The sequence below is a fragment of the Tursiops truncatus genome, chromosome 10 (assembly GCF_011762595.2).
Source record: "Tursiops truncatus isolate mTurTru1 chromosome 10, mTurTru1.mat.Y, whole genome shotgun sequence".
NCBI classification, from domain to species: domain Eukaryota; kingdom Metazoa; phylum Chordata; class Mammalia; order Artiodactyla; family Delphinidae; genus Tursiops; species Tursiops truncatus.
In genome coordinates, this window is record NC_047043.1 from 61,554,275 (window position 1) to 61,575,506 (window position 21,232).

Genomic DNA, 21,232 nt, shown 5'->3' on the forward strand with positions numbered 1-21,232 from the left:
AGGGATCAGAAAAGTGGGGTCCTTGTTCTGAGACTCCCTCGGCCCCACTCCCCCAAAATGGGTAAAAACAAGCTACCTCTCTCTTTTTCTCCCAAACTCAATAAACTTTGGGCTTCCCTGGTAACACAATCTCGTCAAGCCAAGAGACTTAAGCTTGGCCCCCAAACTTAGAATTTCATTTCTGCCAAGGAAAGGTGGAGTATGAGCCACATGGAACTGTAAGGGGTGGGGTGACACAAGGTGGGAGGCACATCTGTGGGAACGCAATAGTTGCCTAAGAGAGAGGTCAGGAGTGGTCTGAGTGCACAGACCCAGAAGCAAACAGATACATCAGAAGCCAAAGCCCCGTAGATGTCTGCCTGTGTCCTCACTCTTAACTCTTTCTCTGCAGTTCAAGACACGTGGTAAACGCTGTTCTCATAAGCTTGTCTATCCCAAGGGCTCTGTGAAAACGAATTGAGTTGGTTTCCTACAACTGCTCTGCTATCAGGAGGCACCTGAAGGGACAGAGAATCCAGGGACAGGACTCGAGGCAGTCAGGAACTCACATGCCAAAAGGGGCTGAACAAGTACATAAACGAGTACAAGGAAAATAGCAGAGGATGCACGCTTCCTTAAAGTGGGCAGTCCCCACCCAGCTCCTGCTGACTGCTGCCACGTAGGAATGAGAGCACAGGCTTTAGGAACTCCCAAGATTTCAAAAGAAGTCCAAAAACTGAATCTATAAACACCCTGCTCCTGAAATGTTGGCTACTAAGTTAAACAAAATTCTGTGTGGGCCAAACTTGTCTGTAATGGCCTTAAATTTAGACGTCTGGGTTAAGGCATCCCTCTCCAATGCTGTATCCCTAACATGTTCCTGCAGGGAGAAGGATGCTGTGAGCTATGACACCAGGATGAGGCCATGTTGGCCTGGGCCCCCAGGACATTCTTGGGCCCTCATGTGCCACCTGGCCCAAGGTGCATCCCAACCACTCATGGACCCACCAGGCCCTGCTGCAGGAGACAAGTGCAGCTCAGATGGTCAAGGTGAGGGTTACCTTAAGTCTGCTCTGGTAGTCCATGATCTCGGTGCTCAGCTGGAACTTGAGGGTGTCGAGCTCCTGGCGTGCAGTCTCCCGGATGCTCTGGGCCTGCTGCTCGGCCTGGGCCAGCTGGGCCTGCAGGCCAGGCAGTGAGTCAGCTGCCTCCTCAGCTGCCTTCAGCTTCCCCTGCAAGCTCTCCTTCTCTCGCCGCAGCCCTGCCACTTGGTGTTCCAGGCCCTCCCGCTCCTTGGAGGCTGCCTCTTTGGCATCCTGGAGCTCCTGCATGGCGCGGGCCAGCGCCCCCTCCAGCGGCTCTTTCTCCGCGGTCAGCGCGCAGACCTGGATGCCGAGCTCGGCCATATCCGTGTTGGCCCGGTGCGGCTGCTCTTGCAGCTCAGCAGGTTCTAGCTGCGCCTCCTCGGAGCTGCCTGTTGCCTGGGACAGCTCCTCCCACACTACTTGGAGCTCCTCCCTCCGCTGGGCCTCTCCGGCCCTCTCCTCCTGCAGCGCCCCTTCACGCTCCGAGCACTGCACCAGCTCCTGAACGTGGGCCCTGGTGAGGGCTTTGTTCTGCTCCTTCAGTTGCTGCACGAGGGCCTTGTGCTCCCTCAGAGCGGCCTCGGCCACGCTCAGCTGGCTCAGCACCTTCTCCCGGTCACCCAGGGCTGCCTGCAGCTTGGCCTGGAGGTCCAGCATCCCAGCCTGCAGTCTCTGGGCCTCCCCCTGATGGCTCTCCAGCTGTGCCTGAGACAGGGCCATCTGGGCTGCTAGCTCCTGGGACGCGTGGTCTTGAGGTGGGCTGAACCCCTGTTGGCTTTTGTCTGCTGTGAGGGTCTCGATCAGCTGGGTCTGCTGGCGGCACCGGTCCTCAAGCGCCCTGACCTCCCCAGCCCGGGCCTCCGCTAGCTGCCGGCACTGCTCCACCTGCTCCCGCAGCTGTTGGCATTCGGCCTCCTTGCTTTGCAGGGCAGCCTCCTTCTCAGCCACATGGGCCCTCATGGTCTCCTTGGCCTTCTTCACAGCCAGGAGGCTTGCCTCCATCTGGTCTCCCATGTGCCGGATGCTGGCCTGCTCTGACTGCAGGGAGGCCAGGGAGCCCTGGATGGCCGCCTCCCGCTGCTGCAGCGCTTGATAGTCAGCCTGCAGGGCCTGAAGCTTATCCTCCAACAGCTGGTTGCGCTCCACCACATTCTGCAGCTCCTTCTCCAGCTCCCTGTTGGCCTGCTGGAGCTTCTCCTGGCCGGCCCCTTGCATCTTGGGATCGTCCACCTGTCCCTCCCACAGGCCCCTCTGTTCCTCCTCCGGCTTCTCACAGGCCTGCTGCAGGGTGGGGCTCAGAGCCTCGTGCTCCGCAGCCGCCACAGGCAGATCTGGGCCTGACTGCGCAGCAAGTCGCTCCAGCATCCCCACCCTCTGGCTGAGGCGGTCTTTGTCCTGGATGAGCTGCTTCTTCTGCTCCTCCAGGTCACTCACGTGCTGGCTCACCTGGGCCAGCTGGGTCTCCAGGAGCTGCAGCTGCCGCGTCAGGGACCTGGCCTCCTGCTCCAGCAGCCCCTTTTCCTCCTGCCGCCGCTGCTCCTCTCGCCTCCCCTCCGCGAGCTCTTCCTCCAGGGAGCTCAAGTGGGCCAAGGACTCGTGCAGCTGACGCTGGAGCTGGGCTGCCTCCTGCCCCTTCCTGGACAGCTCTTCCCGGAGCGGGGCCATCTCCTCCACCAGGCGCTCCAGGCTGGCCCGGGCCTCCTCCTTCAGCTGCAGCTCTTTGGCCAGCTGCTCCAGCTGGGTGCTCTCCCTTTCCAGGAGCTTCTCCCCCAGCTCCTGAGTCTCCAGGGGCGAGTCACTGGGGATGCGCTTTTGTCGCCCCTTTGCGTCCAGTGCCATGTCAGCCTTCTGCTCGGCTGCACTCAGCTGGTCTGGGACATCAGCTGAGCCCTGGTCCTTCCTGCCCAGGGAGTCACGTGTGGCCTCGAGCTCCCGAGCCAGGGGCTGCAGTAGGGACTCCAGCCGCCGCAGGGCTGAGAGGTAATCCTCCTCCTTCTCCGAGGCCCCCAGCTCCAGGGCCTGCAGGCATGCCTGCAGCTCCTTCACAGTGTTCTGTGTGGCCTGGGTGACTTCCCACTGCTCCTGGAGCGCAGCCACCACACCGGCGAGGCGAAGGTTGTCCTCGGCGGCGGCGCGGCCCCTCTCTCTCTCTGCCTGCAGCTGCTCTCCATGCAGGCTGACGGCCGCCCTCAGCTCCTGGTTCTCTCTTTCCCGCTGCTGCATCTGCTCCTTCAGCTGCTTCTCGCGCACCTCCAACTGGTCCAGCTCTAGCCGCAACTCGTCAAAGCCCTCCAGTGCCTCATGGTTTAAGGGGTTGCTCAGGTCAAGGTGGGAGGTCATCTCCTGAGTCTGGGGAGGAAACACGAAAAACAAGTGGCTTGGGTATGAAGCCACATTGCTGCTTGGCAAAACTTTAGAAGTTAATGAGAACATAAGTAAAAATACAGCAATTACATGACCTAAGCTTAGTCTATCGAGCTATTCAAAGGACTGGGACCCCTTTGCTCAAAGCATATGCCAGAGGAGGTCAGTAGCACATCCTAAAATATGATGCAACGCCACATGTGTGAGCTCCACTGAGACCCAGAACTTGCGTTTCCCATTCAGCCTCCTGTAGCTTTGGTAACATAATGGATGCTGGCTCTTAGAGAAATGATGTTACATGTAAACTACTGCTTCCCCATTGCACCCTACCCACAATTCCTGTTGCAATTAAATCACAAAATAGGGTAAAAATGCTACTTATACTGATTAGTCTTATTTTGCTTTGCTGATTAATTTCAGCGTTCTTTTCCATTAAACTATACGATACATTCACATTTCTAACAAAATTAATGAAACTGACCTGACGCACTAACGTTTACTGAGCGCTAGCCTGTGCCAAGTCCTTAAGCACTGTGCGTGTGTGCCCTCATTTACTCCCTACAACCACCTTACAGGCTGGTATGAGATTGTACAGATGAGAGAGCTCAAGTTTCGACAGGGTAAGTCACCTTCCCAGGGTCACACAGGGGGCGAGTGACAGTCAGGATTTGACCTTGCCACTTTTAATCACAGTGCCAAACCACTTCTTCTGAAACACTTTAAAAAGCTTTTAAAAGAATTTAGTTTTTAAAAGGCCTAAATTCCTTTTGGTTATAAAAACCTGGACTCGAGGAAACAGTGGGTAGGACTGAGGGGTTATATCGCTCGGGTTGGAACACCAGGCATCTGAGAACATCCCCCTGAGCTGGGAGGGGCAAGAACATGCCCTGGTTGACATGACAGAGAGGGAGTCCCCAGCCTTCTTGGCATTACCTGCAGGTAGCTGCTCACCAAACTGCTCATGCTGGAGCTTCGGCTGGGGGGTCTCCATAGGTAAGCAGAAGAGCCAGTGCCCAGGGTCCTCCTGCGGGGCCACAAAACAGACATGCTTGCATCAGAGCAGGGAACACACACACATACACACACACTCGGGGAGGCCTTGGTTGTCACTAGGCAACCAGGTGGTGGTAGCGGCAGTGCCCTCCCAGGTTCACTAAGAAGGCAAAATCCAACAATTTCCACCAAAGCACACATTCAGGTTGGTCGTAGCAGCTGGACCCCGCTGTTGAAGTCTAAGCATGATGGCTTTGCTCTCACTGCCAAAAAGGAACGAAGTGAACATAGTATTTCCCAGTTTTTAGTTTAAGTTTTCCTAGAACCTTCGATGCCAGCCATAACTTGTCTACCAGGCAGGAACCAACAACAGTCTATCTGGTAAATAAAGGTCATGCTGTGCTTCAGGCCTTGAGGTCACTGCTGTACGTTATGTTACACGAGTAACGTGGCTGGAAGACCTCTTCTGGTTCACACACGACATTTCCCTCACTGCAGAAAGTTCTATTTGATGGCGCTAGTCATTGCAAACGAAACACACTTTTACTTAACGACCAGAATCTTCTCCTTAATCCGCAATTATTGCATTTTAAACCTTGTTAGTCTCCACAACCCAACAACTGCACTTCTCAGTATCTACCTGAAAGACAGTCACATATGTGCATAAGGTGACGTGTGGGGATGCTCCTGGCAGCACCGTCATGGTGGAAAAAGCAGAACCTTTCTAACTCCACATCACTAGAGAAACAGATAAACTGTTTACTCACACAATGGAATACTCTATGCCACAGGTTGGCAATCTTTTTTTGTAAAGGGCCAGATAGTGAATATTTACGGTTGGCAAGCCTTACGGGCTCTGTCACAATTCAACTCTGCCACTGTAGCATGAAAGCAGCCATAGACAATCGGTAAATGAAGGTGTGTTACACATGGCCCTGTGGGCCGTGGTTTGCCAGCCCTACTCCACATCTATAGAACTCCCTGTACAAACACAGATAAAAATCTCAAAAACAATGTGGAATGAAAAAAGCAACCTGCAAAAGTATAGCCATCTCATGATTCAATCAATGTAGCAAATTAAAAATATACATATAAAATACAACTATACATACGTAATATTTACAGGCACATGTAGTGAAACACAAATATTGGGGAATGACATGCATTAACTACAGGGTTGTAATTACTCCTAGAAAGGGAGAAAAGGAGAAAGGATGGCCGTGGGGTGGGGCTTTATTGGGATCTATAATATTTTATTTCTTTAAAAAAAAAGGTATCAGACATAACAAAAAAATCCCACAAGAACCAGCTTGAAGGGACTTTGGCCAAATATAAGGCACCTTAAGGTTTAAAATAATTACAGTGACAGAATATAACCTATTGAAAAAAATAAGAATCCACGAGTCAATACTGCTATAAATGAATAAATAGATGGGGAAGAAGGAAAAGATCTTCCTTACAATAGAATGCCAACTATTAGTGTAGAAGGAATGATGGAGTCAGAAAATCACTCTGGTAACCATGATAGTAACTGATTCAGGAAAGATTTACCAGATGCTAAAACTAACAGGAGGGAGATTTAAAAGAAACAGGATAAAAACCTAGTCTCAGGCTTCCCTGGTGGCGCAGTGGTTAAGAGTCCGCCTGCCGATGCAGGGGACACGGGTTCGTGCCCCGGTCCGGGAAGATCCCACATGCCGTAGAGCGGCTGGGCCCGTGAGCCATGGCCGCTGAGCCTGCGTGTCCGGAGCCTGTGCTCCGCAACGGGAGAGGCCGCAACAGTGAGAGGCCCGCGTACCCGCAAAAAAAAAACAACAAAAAACCTAGTTTCAAAATGTCTTCCCATAAGATACATATTAATTACAAACAGAGAAACAGTAACTTTAGGAGAAACCTGGCTAACACCACCTTAACCAAATGATCATGGTTCACCTTGCAAGTAATGAAACAAACCAACATCCTGTGTCTCTGGGTACAATGTGCTGAGGACACAACACCTCGGGTATTTCTGCCAAAAATGCTTAATCTGAATCCAATAATGAGAAAACACTAGACAAACTCAAATTAAGGAACATTTTACAAAATAACTGGCCTGTACTTTTCAAAAATGTCTGTGCAAAGAGGAGAAACTGTTCCAAATGAACAAGGACTAGGGAGACCCAACAATTCACTGCCATGTGATCCTGGATTATAAAAGACATGTCTGGTGTAATTCTTAAAATTTGAACACAGTCTGTAGATTAGACAGCAGTATTGTATCAATGTTCTGTGATTTTAACAATTGAACTGAGGTTATATAGATATCCCTGACTTTAGGAAAGGATGTCCCTGATTTTAGGAAATACACGATGAAGTACTTAGGAGTAAAGGGGAATCAGGTCTGTAACTTATACTCAAATGATGCAGGAAATAAACCAACATGTTTACATAAAGATAAAGAACGATAAGAAATTCCCTGGCGGTCCAGTGGTTAAGACTCCACGCTTCCACTGCAGGAGGCGCAGGTTCAATCCCTGGTGGGGGAACTAAGATCCCACATGCCACGTGGCACGGCCGGAAAAAAAAAACAAAGAGAGAGAGAGAGAAAGAATGATTAAAACGTTTGTAGTAAAATACTGATAACTGGGGAATCAAAGTGAATGAGTACCGTGTACTATTTTTACAACTTTTCTGTAAGTCTGAAATGATTTTAAAATTGAACAGTTCTAAAAATGACACGAAGTAAATATGGCAAAAAGGTTAGCTCTTAAATCCTGGTGGTTGGCAAATGGGTTCCATTATAGTCAGTATTTTTTCCTCCATAGAAAGAAGTCCCTAATAAGAAATACAAAAATTGGAAAAAAACCAAAACAAAACACCACCTTATTCACAGAAAGCAGAACAAAACAAAGAATGCTGGACTTGAGTTTAACTCAAGTCTAGTACCCTGGCCCTGCTGCCTGCCAGCTATGTGAATCTAGGCAAGTCCCTCCACTCTCTGAGCCTGTTTCCTCAGCACCTTGCTCCTGGAACAGTTGTGAGGATGCAGTTAGACACTGTGTGAGTGCCGTACTGGTATAGGAAAAGAAAACACAGCAAAGCAACCTTTCCAGCAAACCTTACATGGACGAGCCTTCGCTCCCTCTCTTACTGGCCTCCACGATAACTGTATCTATGAGAACATATTGGGGAAAAGCCCACTTGCTCCCCGCTTGCTCCCACACCAAGCCCCTTAACACATCTGAAAACCTTGGGTTTCACATATGCGTCTCCACTGACTCATGCCACCTGGCCAGTTAGGTTAGTTTAAGGTTGGAGCCTCCAGATGCTATCGCTAGTCACGATTCAACCAAGTCTGTAAAATCAGCAAGGATAAGAGTTGCAAAGCTACAGGTAATTTACTGCATGAGCAAAACTGCTTTGAGTAGACTGGTGGCAAGCTTCAAAACTTCAAACACCTCTTTCCGCTCTTTTCAACCAAGCAATTAATTCTTCAAGGTACCTGGCAAACGTCGGCCAGGCAGCATCCAGGTCATAGCCCCTCGATGCCAGGTCAAACTGGATGTCGGTCAGCTCGTAGAGTTGGCCCACGATGTCAGAGCTCAGCTTTGGCTTCAGAAAGGGGCTCCTTGCGTAGTACCAGTCACTGCAGGGAAACACAAAAAGGGGTCAAGTGCAGGAGTACATAAAGAAAGGCAAGAAATCAGTCCTCCCAGTAAGGCTCTGCCTCATCAAATTCCAACTCAGATAACTAAATTAATTAAAGACAGACACATACACATACACCCCAATTTGATTTTCACTGCAGGAGCACATAACTCTCAAATAAGTTTGCTCTTCTTCAGGGAAATTACTGAAATGAATTATATGCTTATTTGTTTATTATTTATATCATACCTATTTCCAAATGAATGCGAGAAACCTTAAATCTGAATTACTGTCCAAGAAAAGGCAGTTGTAGGGGAAAGAACACTTTTTTTTTTTTTTGCGGTACGCGGGCCTCTCACTGCTGTGGCCTCTCCCGTTGCGGAGCACAGGCTCCGGACGCGCAGGCTCAGCGGCCATGGCTCACGGGCCCAGCCGCTTCGCGGCATGTGGGATCTTCCCGGACCGGGGCACGAACCCGTGTCCCCTGCATTGGCAGGCGGACTCTCAACCACTGTGCCACCAGGGAAGCCCCAGAACACTTCTTTTTTCAAAGAAAATCTTGTCTTCTATCCCCTCCAGAGAACTCAATACAGGACAATGAACTCACTGCTAATTTCTGTCCAGACACCAACATAAAAGCCAAGGAACAAAACATCTCCATTTGGAAGTGGTAGTTGTTTCACTTCACGTGAAGCAATAAGAATTAAAAAGACAACACTGATGAGTTTAATGAGCTACTCGGCTGAACTGGGATACACTGGGAGTCAAGCTGTTTATGACAGTTTTCACCAAACATCACAACAAAATAACCTTCAAATCAAATGTGCAAAGGTTCTCAACTCACATGCATTCACAAAGCCTGGCACATGCAAGAGCAATACACATTTATGCAAATCAATCTTAAAGGGGACAAAATGAAACAAAATATTCCCCCCCAATGGTCTTCCTTTAATTCAGAAGTATTTCTTTTAATTAACTGGAAGAACACTCCAGAGGTAGAGGGGAGGCAGAGCTGGAAAAGGGATGCCGGGCAAGCCAAAGAGGTTCAGCTGACTGGCAGCTGATCTGCGGCTCCTAATCTGACACCCTCTCCCCGCCTTACACGCTCAACCCCACCTCTCCCTCCTCCTTCCCCTCCTGCTGAGGCTTCAGCACTAGGGGCACAAAGGCTCCCAATCTGGTCACTCATCACAATCCCCAGGGAGCCCAGACCCATGGGGCGGGTGCTGACTCTGTCTCAGGTGAGGCCCCAGGCTCGTTGGTGTTAAAAACCCCACAGGTGATTCTGATGAGAGGCCAAGGCTGCAACCCACTGGTCCAGGGTGACCAGTGGGGTCTGCCCATTAGTGCCAGCACCAAGGACCTGCCATCCACCAGAGGAAACTACCTGGCATTAGAAGTTCAGAGACCTAGACCCAAGCTCCTGCTTTCTGCCTCAGCATCAGTGGGGCCCAGAGAAAGGCATTTGGCCTCTCTGAGCCTCACTTTCCTCACCTGTGACAGCTCAGTGCTAACTGCCCAATGTGCGCCAAGGACTGTGGTAGGGAAGGGGAGAGGAGGATGATAGGGGGAGGTCCCTGCTTGTGCCAGGGTGTGACACAGACAGGCACTGCTGCTGTGGTTGTCATTATTATTGTTTAGTTTATCACATTTATTTGAGGTCTTCTGAACTTGTTTCAGAGATGTTATACACTTTAATACATGCTGAAAAGTGCTGAAGAATTGTTCACTGCAAAAACAATAATTTAAAAAGAAAAATATACATAATCCTATCCTTTATCAAATCATGTTCTCATATACTTTTTTAAAAATAGATCTTTATTGGAGTATAATTGCTTCACAATACTGTTAGTTTCTGTTGCACAACAAAGCGAATCTTCCACGTGCATATACATGTCCTCATATCCCCTTTCTCTTGAGCCTCCCTCCCATCCTCCCTATCCCACCCCTCTAGGGACATTGCAAAGCACGGAGCCGATCTCCCTGTGCTAGGCTGCTGCTTCCCGCCAGACAACTATTTTACATTCGATAGTGTATATATGTCGATGCTACTCTCACTTTGCCCCAGCTTCACCTCCTACCCCATGTCCTCAAGTCCATTTTCTATGTCTACCTCTTTATTCCTGCCCTGCAACGAGGTTCATCAGTACTTTTTTTTTTTTTAAGATTCCATATATATGCATTAGCATACGGTATTTGGTTTTCTCTTTCTGACTTACTTCACTCTGTATGACAGACTCTAGGTCCATCCACCTCACTACGAATAACTCAATTTTGTTTCTTTTTATGGCTGAGAAATATCTATTGTATATATGTGCCACATCTTCTTTATCTATTCATCTGTCGATGGACATTTAGGTTGGTTCCAAGTCCTGGCTATTGTAAATAGTGCTGCAATGAACACTGTGGTACATGTCTCTTCTGGAATTATGGTTTTCTCAGGCTATATGCCCAGTAGTGGCATTGCTGGGTCATATGGTAGTTCTATTTTCAGTTTTTTAAGGAACCTCCATACTGTTTTCCGTAGTGGTTATATCAATTTACATTCCCACCAACAGTGCAGGAGGGTTCCCTTTTCACCACACCCTTTCCAGCATTTATTGTTTCTAGATTTTTTGATAATGGCCATTCTAACTGGCATGAGGGGATATCTCATTGTAGTTTTGATTTGCATTTCTCTAATAATTAGTGATGATGAGCATCTTTTCATGTGCCTGTTGGCCATCTGTATGTCTTCCTTGGTGAAATGTCTATTTAGGTCTTCTGCCCATTTTTGGATTGGGTTGTTTGTTTTTTGATACTGAGCTCCATGAGCTGTTTGTATATTTTGGAGATTAATCCTTTGTCCATTGTTTCATTTGCAAATATTTTCTCCCATTCTGAGGGTTGTCTTTTCGTCTTGTTTATGGTTTCCTTTGCTGTGCAAAAGCTTTGAAGTTTCATTAGGTCCCATTTGTTTATTTTTGTTTTTATTTCCATTACTCTAGGAGGTAGGTCAAAAAAGATCTTGCTGTGGTTTATGTCAACAAGTGTTTTTCCTATGTTTTCCTCTAAGAGTTTTATAGTGTCTGGTCTTACATTTAAGTCTTTAATCCATTTGGAGTTTATTCTTGTGTATGGTGTCCTAATTTCATTCTTTTACATGTAGCTGTCCAGTTTTCTCAGCACCACTTATTGAAGAGGCTGTCTTTTCTCCATTGTATGTTCTTGCCTCCTTTGTCATAAATTAGGTGCCCGTATGTGTGTGGGTTTATCTCTGGGCTTTCTATCCTGTACCAATGATCTATATTTCTGTTTCTGTGCCAGTACCATACTGTCTTGATTACTGTAGCTTTGTGGTATAGTTTGAAGTCAGGAAGCCTGATTCCTCCAGTTCCATTTTTCTTTCTCAAGATTGCTTTGGCTATTCGGGGTCTTTTGTGTTTCCATACGAATTGTAAAAGTTTTTGTTCTAATTCTGTGAAGAATGCCACTGGTAGTTTGATAGGGATGGCATTGAATCTGTAGATTGCTTTGGGTAGTATAGTCATTTTCACAATATTGATTCTTCCAATCCAAGAACATGGTATATTCCATCTGTTTGTCATCTTTGACTTCTTTCACCACTGTTTTATAGTTTCCTGAGTACAAGTCTTTTGCCTCCTTAGGCAGGATTTTTCCTAGGTATTTTATTCTTTTTGTTGCAATGGTAAAATGGGAGTGTTTCCTTAATTTCTCTTTCTGATTTTTTATTGTTGGTGTATAGGAATGCCAGAGATTTCTGTGCATTAATTTTGTATCCTGCAACCCTATGAAATTCATTGATTAGTTCTAGTAGTTTTCTGGTGGCACCTTTAGGATTTTCTATGTTTAGTATCATGTCATTGGCAAACAGTGACAGTTTTACTACTTCTTTTCCAATTTGGATTCCTTTTATTTCTTTTTCTTCTCTGATTGCTGTGGCTAGGACTTCCAAAACTATGTTGAATAACAGTGGTGAGAATGGACATCCTTGTCTTGTTCCTGATCTTAGAGGAAATGCTTTCAGTTTTTCACCATTGAGTATGATGCTTGCTGTGGGTTTGTCATATATGGCCCTTATTATGTTGAGGTAGGTTCCCTTTATGCCCATTTTCTGGAGGGTTTTTAATTGTAAATGAGTGTTGAATTTTGTCAAAAGCTTTTTCTGCATCTATTGAGATGATCATATGGTTTTTATTCCTTGATTTGTTAGTGTGTTGTATCACAGTGACTGGTTTGCGTATACTGAAGAATCCTTGCATCCCTGGGATAAATCCCACTTGATTGTGGTGTATGATCCTTTTAATGTGCTGTTGGATTCTGTTTCCTAGTATTTTGTTCAAGATTTTTGCATCTATGTTCATCAGTGATATTGGTCTATAATTTTCTTTTTTTGTGATATCTTTTTCTGGTTTTGGTATCAGGGTGATGGTGGCTTCATAGAATGAATTTGGGAGTGTTTCTCCCTCTGCAATTTTTTGGAAGAGTTTGAGAAGGATCAGTGTTAGCTCTTTTCTAAATGTTTGATAGCATTTGCCTGTGAAGCCATCTGGTCCTGGACCTTTGTTTGTTGGAAGATTTTTAATTACGGTTTCAATTTCATTACTTGTGATAGGTCTGTCTATATTTTCTAATTCTTCCTGGTTCAGTCTTGGAAAATTGTACCTTTCCAAGAATTTGTCCACTTCTTCATGGTTGTCCATTTTATTGGCATATAGTTGTTTCTGGTAGTCTCTTATAATCTTTGGTATTTCTGCAGTGCCCGTTGTGATTTCTCCTTTTTCATTTTTAATTTTATTGCTTTGCGTCCTCTCCCTTTTTTTCTTGATGAGTCTGGCTAAGGGTTTATCAATTTTGTTTATCTTCTCAAAGAACCAGCTTTTACTTTTAGTGATCTTTGCTATTGTTTTCTTTGTTTCTATTTCACTTATTTCTGCTCTGATCTTTATGATTTCCTTCCTTCTACTGACTTTGGGTTTTCTTTGTTCTTCTTTCTCTGGCTGTTTTAAGTGTAGGGTTAGATTGTTTATTTGAGATTTTCCTTGTTTCTTGAGGTGACATTGTATTGCTATAAACTTCCCTCTTAGAACGGCTTTTGCTGCATCCCATAGGTTTTGGGTCATTGTGTTTTCATTGTCATTTGTTTCTATGTATTTTTTAATTTCTTCTTTGACTTCTTCAGCGATCTCTTGGATATTTAGCACCGCACTGTTCAGCCTCCATGTATTTGTTTTTTTTTACAGTTTTTTTTCCCTGTAATTCACTTCCAATCTCATAGCATTGTGGTCAGAAAAGATGCTTGATACGATTTCAATTTTCTTAAATTTTCTGAGGCTCCAATTCTGACCCAAGATGTGATCTATCCCGGAGAATGTTCCATGTGCACTTCAGAAGAAAGTGTATTCTGCCACTTTTGGGTGGAATGTTCTATAAATATCAATTAGATCTATCTGGTCTATTATGTCATTTAAAGCTTATGTTTCCTTATTTATTTTCTGTCTGGATGATCTGTCCATTGGTGTAAGTGGGGTGTTAAAGCCCCCTACTATTACTGTGCTACTGTCGATTTCTCCTTTCATGGTTTTTAGCATTTGCCTTATGTATTGAGGTGCTCCTATGTTGGGTGCATAAACATTTATAATTGTCATATCTTCTTGGATTGATCCCTTGATCATTATGTTGTGTCCTTCCTTGTCTCTTGTAACATTCTTTATTTTAAAGTCTATTTTATCTGATATGAGTATTGCTACTCCAGCTTTCTTTTGATTTCCATCTACATGGAATATCTTTTTCCATCCCTTCACTTTCAGTCTGTAAGTTTCCCTAGGTCTGAAGTGGGTCTCTTGTAAACAGCATATATATGGGTCTTGTTTTTGAATATATTCAGCCAGTCTGTGTCTTTTGGTTGGGGCATTTAATCCATCTACATTCAAGGTCATTATCGATATGTATGTGCCTATTACCATTTTCTTAATTGTTTTTTTTTTTTTTTTGCGGTACGCGGCCCTCTCACTGTTGTGGCCTCTCCCGTTGCGGAGTACAGGTTCCAGATGCGCAGGCTCAGCAGCCATGGCTCACGGGCCTAGCTGCTCCACAGCATGTGGGATCTTCCCAGACCGGGGCACAAACCCATGTCCCCTGCATCAGCAGGCGGACTCTCAACCACTGCGCCACCAGGGAAGCCCTTGGGTTTGTTTTTGTGGGCCTTTTTCTTCTCTTGTGTTTCCCCGCTTAGAGGAGTTTCTTTAGCATTTGTTGTAAAACTGGTTTGGTGGTGCTGAATTCTCTTAGCTTTTGCTTGTCTGAAAAGCTTTTGACTTTGGCATTGAATCTGAATGTGATCCTTGCTGGGTAGAGTACTGTTGGTTGTAGGTTTTTCTCTTTCATCACTTTAAGTATATCCTGCCACTCCCTTCTGGCTTGCAGAGGTTCTGCTGAAAAATCAGCTGATAACCTTATGGGGATTCCTTTGTATGTTATTTTTTGGTTTTCCCTTGCTGCTTTTAATATTTTTTATTTGAATTTCATTTTTGTTAGTTTGTTTAATATGTGTCTTGGTGTGTTTTTCCTAGGGTTTATCCTGTATGGGACTCTGTGCTTCCTGGACTTGGGTGACTATTTCCTTTCCCATGTTAGGGAAGTTTTCAACTATAATCTCTTCAAATATTTTCTCAGACCCTTTTTCTCTTCTTCTTCTTGGACCCCTATTATTTGAATGTTGGTGCGTTTAGTGTTGTCCCAGAGGTCTCTGAGATTGTCTTCAATTCTTTTCATTCTTTTTTCTTTATTCTGCTCCTCAGCAATTATTTCCACCATTTTGTCTTTCAGCTCACTTATTCGTTCTTGTGCCTCAGTTATTCTGTTATTGATTCCTTCTACTGTAATTCAGTTATTGTGTTGTTCATCTCTGTTTGTTCGTTCTTTAGTTCTTCTAGATCTTTGTTAAACACTTGTATTTTCTCAATCCATGCCTCCATTCTATTTCCGAGATTCTGGATCATCTTTATTCTCGTTACTCTGAATTCTTTTTCAGGTAGATTGCCTATTTCCTCTTCACTTATTTGGTCTTGTAGGTTTTTGCCTTGCTCCTTCATTTGTGACGTATTTTTTTGCCATCTCACTTTTTTTTTAATGAGTGGGATTGTGCTCCTGTCTTACTGGTTGTTTGGCCTGAGGCTTCTAACACTAGGGTTTGTAGGCTATTGGGTAGAGCTGGGTCTTGGTGCTGAGATGAGGAGCTCCGTGAGACCTCACTCCAAAGAATATTCCCTGGGGTGTGAGGTCCTGTTAGTCCAGTGGTTCAGACTTGGAGCTCCCACTGCAGGAGCTTTGGCCCAACCCTGGGCTCGTGAACCAAGATCCCGCAAGCTGCCTGGGGCAGCAGGAAAAGAAAGAAACATACAACAATAGCGAAGTAAAAAATAAAATTAGACTAGGAAACTAACAGATATGTTAGGAAAAATATAAAAATAAAAATATAGATGAATCAACAACCGTAAGGTACATTAGTACCACAATAGTAAAAAAGAGGAGGGAAAAGAAAAAAAATAAACAAAAATTTAAAACAGGGGGGGAAAAGGCCTTGCCTGTGGAGGGTGGGGCCTAAGCAAGGGTGAGGTTTGGGTGGTGGGTGGGGCCAATGCTCAGGACCCACAGGGCTGGAAAACACCCTGGGGGCTGTTGGGGTGCAGCTTAGGCTCAAGGAACAGAAGGGGCCCAGGCATGCTCCCCACCCCTGGTCTCAGAGGGCAGGGGACCTCACCTGGGAGCCCAGCGGGCTTCTTGGACGCCCAGCAGTCTTCCTGGACTCAAGTTGGCAGGGCAAATGCCCTCTGCTCCTCCTGGGTGGTCCCTCCCACCTGCCTCTCCTGATCTCCCCGGCCTCAGGGGCACTGATCCTGTCTGGCCTCCACTTCTCCTCCCTGCTCAGTCCCCCTACTGGTTCACTCTGGGGTTTCCTCCCATCTCCTTGGGCATCAGAGTCCCCCACCAGCGGCTGGCAGGCACCCTAGCTGTGGGGAGACACTAATTCTGCATCTTCCCACACCGCCCTCTTGACTCCGCCTCCTCATGTTCTCATATACTTTCTAATTCTTTTATATATATTTTTGTAATTTCATTGTTGCCATTAGGATAGATAAGATTTGCATTCTTTTTCATTGATTATTATATTGTTGTTTTCCTTGTTGCTATACAGACTTCCTTATTGCAATTTTATTTATTTATTTGGCAGGCAAAGAGTGAGTTTATTAGCATAAGAAACTTGTGAGAGATACAAGTGGGCAGGCAAGGCAGCGCAGCAGCCCCAAGAACAGAGTACGCTACATTTTTATAATCAAAGAAAAACTGGGGAGGGGAGACCACCTCTTCTTCACTCTTGGGCAGCTATCAAGGCTTACATAATTAGTTCCTCCTTTAACCCTATACAGTCTAACCTGGACAGTCATGGCGCTACTTAAATCATATTTATATTAGCAAAAGGGTGGTAACATATACTAAAATACGGTAATTCATCTCAGGTTTTGGTATACCTTATTGCAATTTTAAATGATGCCTTGTTATGTCATTTAAAATAATTTGCTGTAATTTTTAAAGATAAATTCATTTATTTATTTATTATTTTTTCTTTTTGGTCGTACTGTGTCTTTGTTGCTGCACGCGGCTTTCTCTAGTTGCGGCAAGTGGAGGCTACTCTTCGTTACCGTGCACGGGCTTCTCATTGCAGTGGCTTCTCTTGTTGTGGAGCATGGGCTCTAACGCATGCAGGCTTCAGTATTTGTGGCTCGTGAGCTCTAGAGCGCAGGCTCAGTAGTTGTGGCGCACGGGCTTAGCTGCTCCGCGGCATGTGGGATCTTCCAGGACAAGGGCTCAAACCCGTGTCCCCTGAATTGGCAGACAGATTCTTAACCACTGTGCCGCCAGAGAAGCCCTAATTTGCTGTAATTTAACAGCCTCCCATCATTGGACATTGATGGCTTCCATCTTGTGTATTGTAACTAGCATCACCATTTTTTTTTAAATTGAAGTCTAGTTGATTTACAATACTGTGTTAATTTCAGGTGTACAGCAAAGTGATTTGGTTACACATATACATGTACATATCTATATTCTTTTTTTTATTCTTTTCCATTATAGCTTATTATAAGATATTGAATATAGTTCCCTGTGCTATACAGTAAATCTCTGTTTATTTTACATATGGTAGTGTGCATCTGTTAATCCCATACTCCCAATTTATTCCTCTCCCCGCTTCCCCCTTTGGTAACCATAAGTTTGTTTTCTATGTCTGTGAGTCTGTTTCTGTTTCATAAATACGTTCATTCATACTGTTTTTTAGATTCCACATATAAGTGACATCATATGATATTTGTCTTTCTCCATCTGACTTTAAGTTGTATCGTTATTATTAGTGAGGGGACTTTGGGTCATTTCTGAACGGTGTGGGGTAAAGCCCAGCACTGTCATGTATTTACCTGGTCACTTTGGTGTTCATGAAGCACTGCTGTAAGGTGTCGGCCAACCTCTGGTGCACCAAGGAGTAGCGAATAAATGCTCTTCCCTTTCCCAGAGATGTTCGGAGCTGGAAAATGTAGATAAAATAGAAATGAAGAGCTGTTAGCCTAACTCCAAATACAGGCCTCATGGATGGCTGACAAAAGCAGAAACAAAACAGGGCAGAAAATGTCACCCAATCCTACCCTACACATAACCTTCACTTACGTCCCTCAAAGAACACAAAACATTTGAGAATGTCACCCCACAGAGGGAGGCCTAAAGTGGGTGGACGTCTTGCAGGCCTCCATCTGAGAATAATCTGTAGACTCCAGCATACGTGTCAAGGAAGATACAGTCACGAAAGGCTCAAATATCTACTGTGGATTCTACCGGAATGTCATTCTTCCTCCTCTGCTCCATCAGAATCCCTGGGTTTAGAGTCAGAGATGAAACAGTCTGACTTAATTTGGAATATTTACAAAACAGCTTGGAGGTAAATGAAGGTCTTCTCATACCAGAAGTACACTTGAAGAGGAAGAGACGGTCTCAGTTTAGCTAATGCCTGGGCTTATTTTTGAAGTTTTGGGAGAAGAGATGCAGGGGAAGAGGCCTAAGGGGCTTGGCTGGAGCCCATGTGGAAGGGGCAAGAGAGAGGAGGGCAAAAGGCAGAGGAGTGTTAGGGGGACTTGTGATGGACGTATAACTGCCTCCTCTGTGTCCTCGTGGAACCATCACTAAAATCCACATATCTGTCAATGCTTTCCTAGCTGGATTTATTTTCAGCTATACCAACACACTGCATTTAGTCAGAAGGTGCCCAGGGGGTGAGGGCAGGGGTGTTTCTAGGTGGCCCAGTTACACTGAAGTAATGAAAAATGGGTGTGGTTCTGTTTCAGGAAGTCTGAGGTGGACGGAGGGTCCAGGTGCAGGCCTGTCTTCAAAAACTCTCCCCACAGTGCCAAAACATGGCTTCTAAAGAGGTTTCTGGAAGCTTGTTGTGATGGTGGTGGGGTATGCTGGTCACAGACTCTGGCCCTAGTTGCCAGGATGGACCATGGGCCATGTAGATCTGATCAAATTAGGATTCATGCTCCCAATGTTTCAGCCCCAGAAGCTCAAGATAAGTAGGCAGGAACTCAAAACCTCTCAACCTACCACATGCACCTGTTCTGATAGGTGCTGGCTCTGAGCAGGGTAAGCCAAGACCCATTCCCTCCTCACCTCTTCAAAGGTCAGAAATGTTTAACTTGGTGGTTGGGGGAAGGGACGGTAGTGGTTTGACCAAAAGATGGTCCTAATCCTCCATCCTATTAAGAAGCCAGCCATGGTGCTGGAATGAGACAGGAAACATGAGGTATGACCTCAAGCACCGGCACATTCATGATGCTATAAACACCCCGGTACCCAGCACCTTTTAGCTCAGAGCTATATGCCTTCTCATTGCTGACTTGAGGAAATGATACCACAATATGAAGTAGTTTTAAAAAATAAGAAGGTGTGAAACCTCAGAAGACATTTATGTAAGAGGCTGTAAGACATTTTTTCCATGTGAGTTTTGTGGGTTTGGGGTATAGCCAGGAGGTCTGGAAATGAAGGTGGGCAGCAGCCTGACGTGGCTTTATAAAAACCACCATGGCACGTCCGTGGGGAGCGTATCAAGACAGATGCCCAGGGGAGAATCTTGATGACATCCCTATGTCCAAATGCTTTTCCACTGATAAGTGAGGTGAGAACAAAGTGTTCAGTGGTGATAACCAGGAGACCCAGGCAGCCGAGAACAGCTGAGCAAGGCATCCTGAAGCGAAGTGTACTGGCCACACAAATGCACACCCACACATAGGCCCTGCAGCATCTAAAAAGAACCCCACATAACAGCCCATGTCTGTAAGCTCCCAAGGGAAGGGCTTGTTTTTTTGTTTTTATTTATTTTTGGCTGTGATGGGTCTTCGTTTCTGTGCGCGGGTTTTCTCTAGTTGAGGAGAGCGGGGGCTACTCTTCTTTGTGGTGCGTGGGCTTCTCATTGTGGTGGCTTCTCTTGTTGCGGAGCATGGGCTCTAGGCATGAGGGCTTCAGTAGTTGTGGCGCACAGGCTCAGCTGCTCCACCGCATGCGGGATCTTCTCGGACCAGGGCTCGAACCCATGTCTGCTTCAGTGGCAGGCGAATCCTTAACCACTGCACCACCAGGGATGTCCTGGGGCTTCTCCTTAGTAATAAAATGGCCATTGTAACAGCATTTAGAACATTTAATTTTTTGAAGGCAAAGAGTTGAGGCTACATTTTAAATCAGGCCTATTAACTGAACTGATTATATATGTAAAAGGAGCTATTTTAAAAGGTCTTTTTAGGGACTTCCCTGGTGGCGCAGTGGTTAAGAATCCGCCTGTCAATGCAGGGGAGACAGGTTCGAGCCCTGGTCCAGGAAGACCCCACATGCCATGGAGCAAGTAAGCCCGTGCACCACAACTACTGAGCCTGTGCTCTAGAGCCTGCGAGCCACAACTACTGAGCCCACGTGCCACAACTACTGAAGCCCGCACGCCTAGAGCCCATGCTCTGCAACAAGAGAAGCCAACACAATGAGAAGCTCATGCACTGCAACGAAGAGTAGTCCCCGCTCGCCGCAAATAGAGAAAGCCCGCGCACAGCAAAGACCACCCAACAGAGCCAAAAATAAAATAAATAAATAAATAAATTTATTATTTTTTTAAAAAAAGGTCTTTTTAAACATCCTTTGGGGAAGGGAACAGTAATAGTTCCCTTATACTGCAAATGAATATAGTGCATAGCCTTGTTGGGTTTTTTTGTTTTTGAACTTTTTGAGATCATGGGTCCACTTTCATCATCCACTTTCTTAATTTTTGTTAGCATCTAATCAGAACTCATTGCACTATACTGAGAAGCGATACAACACTTAATCATGCACCTGAATGTCCCACCAGGCAAGATCTCACGGGACGTATCTGTACTACCTGGACATTAAACCAACTCCTATGAGCCAGGATCTTTCCTCATTTTCTCAGCTGTCAGAAGGTACAGCTGGTGGAAAATGCCCAGCCCTCAGTGTCCACGTGTCTAACACCATCATTCGCTATAAGGAGAAACCCACCTGGCTCCAGCTGGCACGGCCAGGGAGTTCTTCCCAGAGCACCTGACCCTGTGGCCTTTGTGGAAGGCTGGCCAAGGAGCATGTCTGCCAACTTCAAAAGGACCTTAGACTTACTCATGAGATACTGGAAAGAAAGATGAAATATACAAACCCTTTAGGCCTCCTGCCTCAAATCTAGGGGATTACTTGCTCCTTAATGCGCAAAGTTCTTCACTCCCAGATGGACTAGGCTAGTGTGTGTGTGTGTGTGTGTGTGTGTGTGTGTGTGTGTGTGTGTGTGTGTGTGTGTGTGTGTGTGTGTGTGACAGAGAGACAGAGACAGAGAGACAGAGACAGAGAGACAGAGTATGCGTGTTGTTGCTGATCTGGAGTTTTGTTAAACAGCAAAGCCATGGCATTCTGCTCTTGAGGGGCTCAGAACTTAATGTGCGAAGCTGCTTAGTTGTCTCTCAAGATCCCACATCACTCTTCATTTTAAATCCAAGTTTCCTGGGCAAATCATAGGGAAAGTAGCCTAGCAAACTCTAAGAATTTTATCTAAGAAACCGATTCTTTTAAAAAGGTAAAGGTGTCCTAGGCTG

General features: G+C 45.7%; 1 protein-coding gene across 4 annotated transcripts in view; it reads right to left on the reverse strand.

The window, feature by feature from the left end:
- Positions 1-21,232, reverse strand: part of FYCO1 (FYVE and coiled-coil domain autophagy adaptor 1) — an 86,111-nt gene that overhangs the window by 50,083 nt on the left and 14,796 nt on the right. For all 4 annotated transcript variants that reach the window (XM_033864724.2, XM_033864723.2, XM_033864725.2 and 1 more), the window contains exons 5-8: positions 17,522-17,628; positions 7,903-8,046; positions 4,362-4,452; positions 1,041-3,413 (exon numbers count right to left, since the gene is read on the reverse strand). In XM_033864724.2, coding sequence (XP_033720615.1) covers positions 1,041-3,413; positions 4,362-4,452; positions 7,903-8,046; positions 17,522-17,628 — 2,715 coding nt within the window. The remainder of the gene's footprint in view (positions 1-1,040; positions 3,414-4,361; positions 4,453-7,902; positions 8,047-17,521; positions 17,629-21,232) is intronic.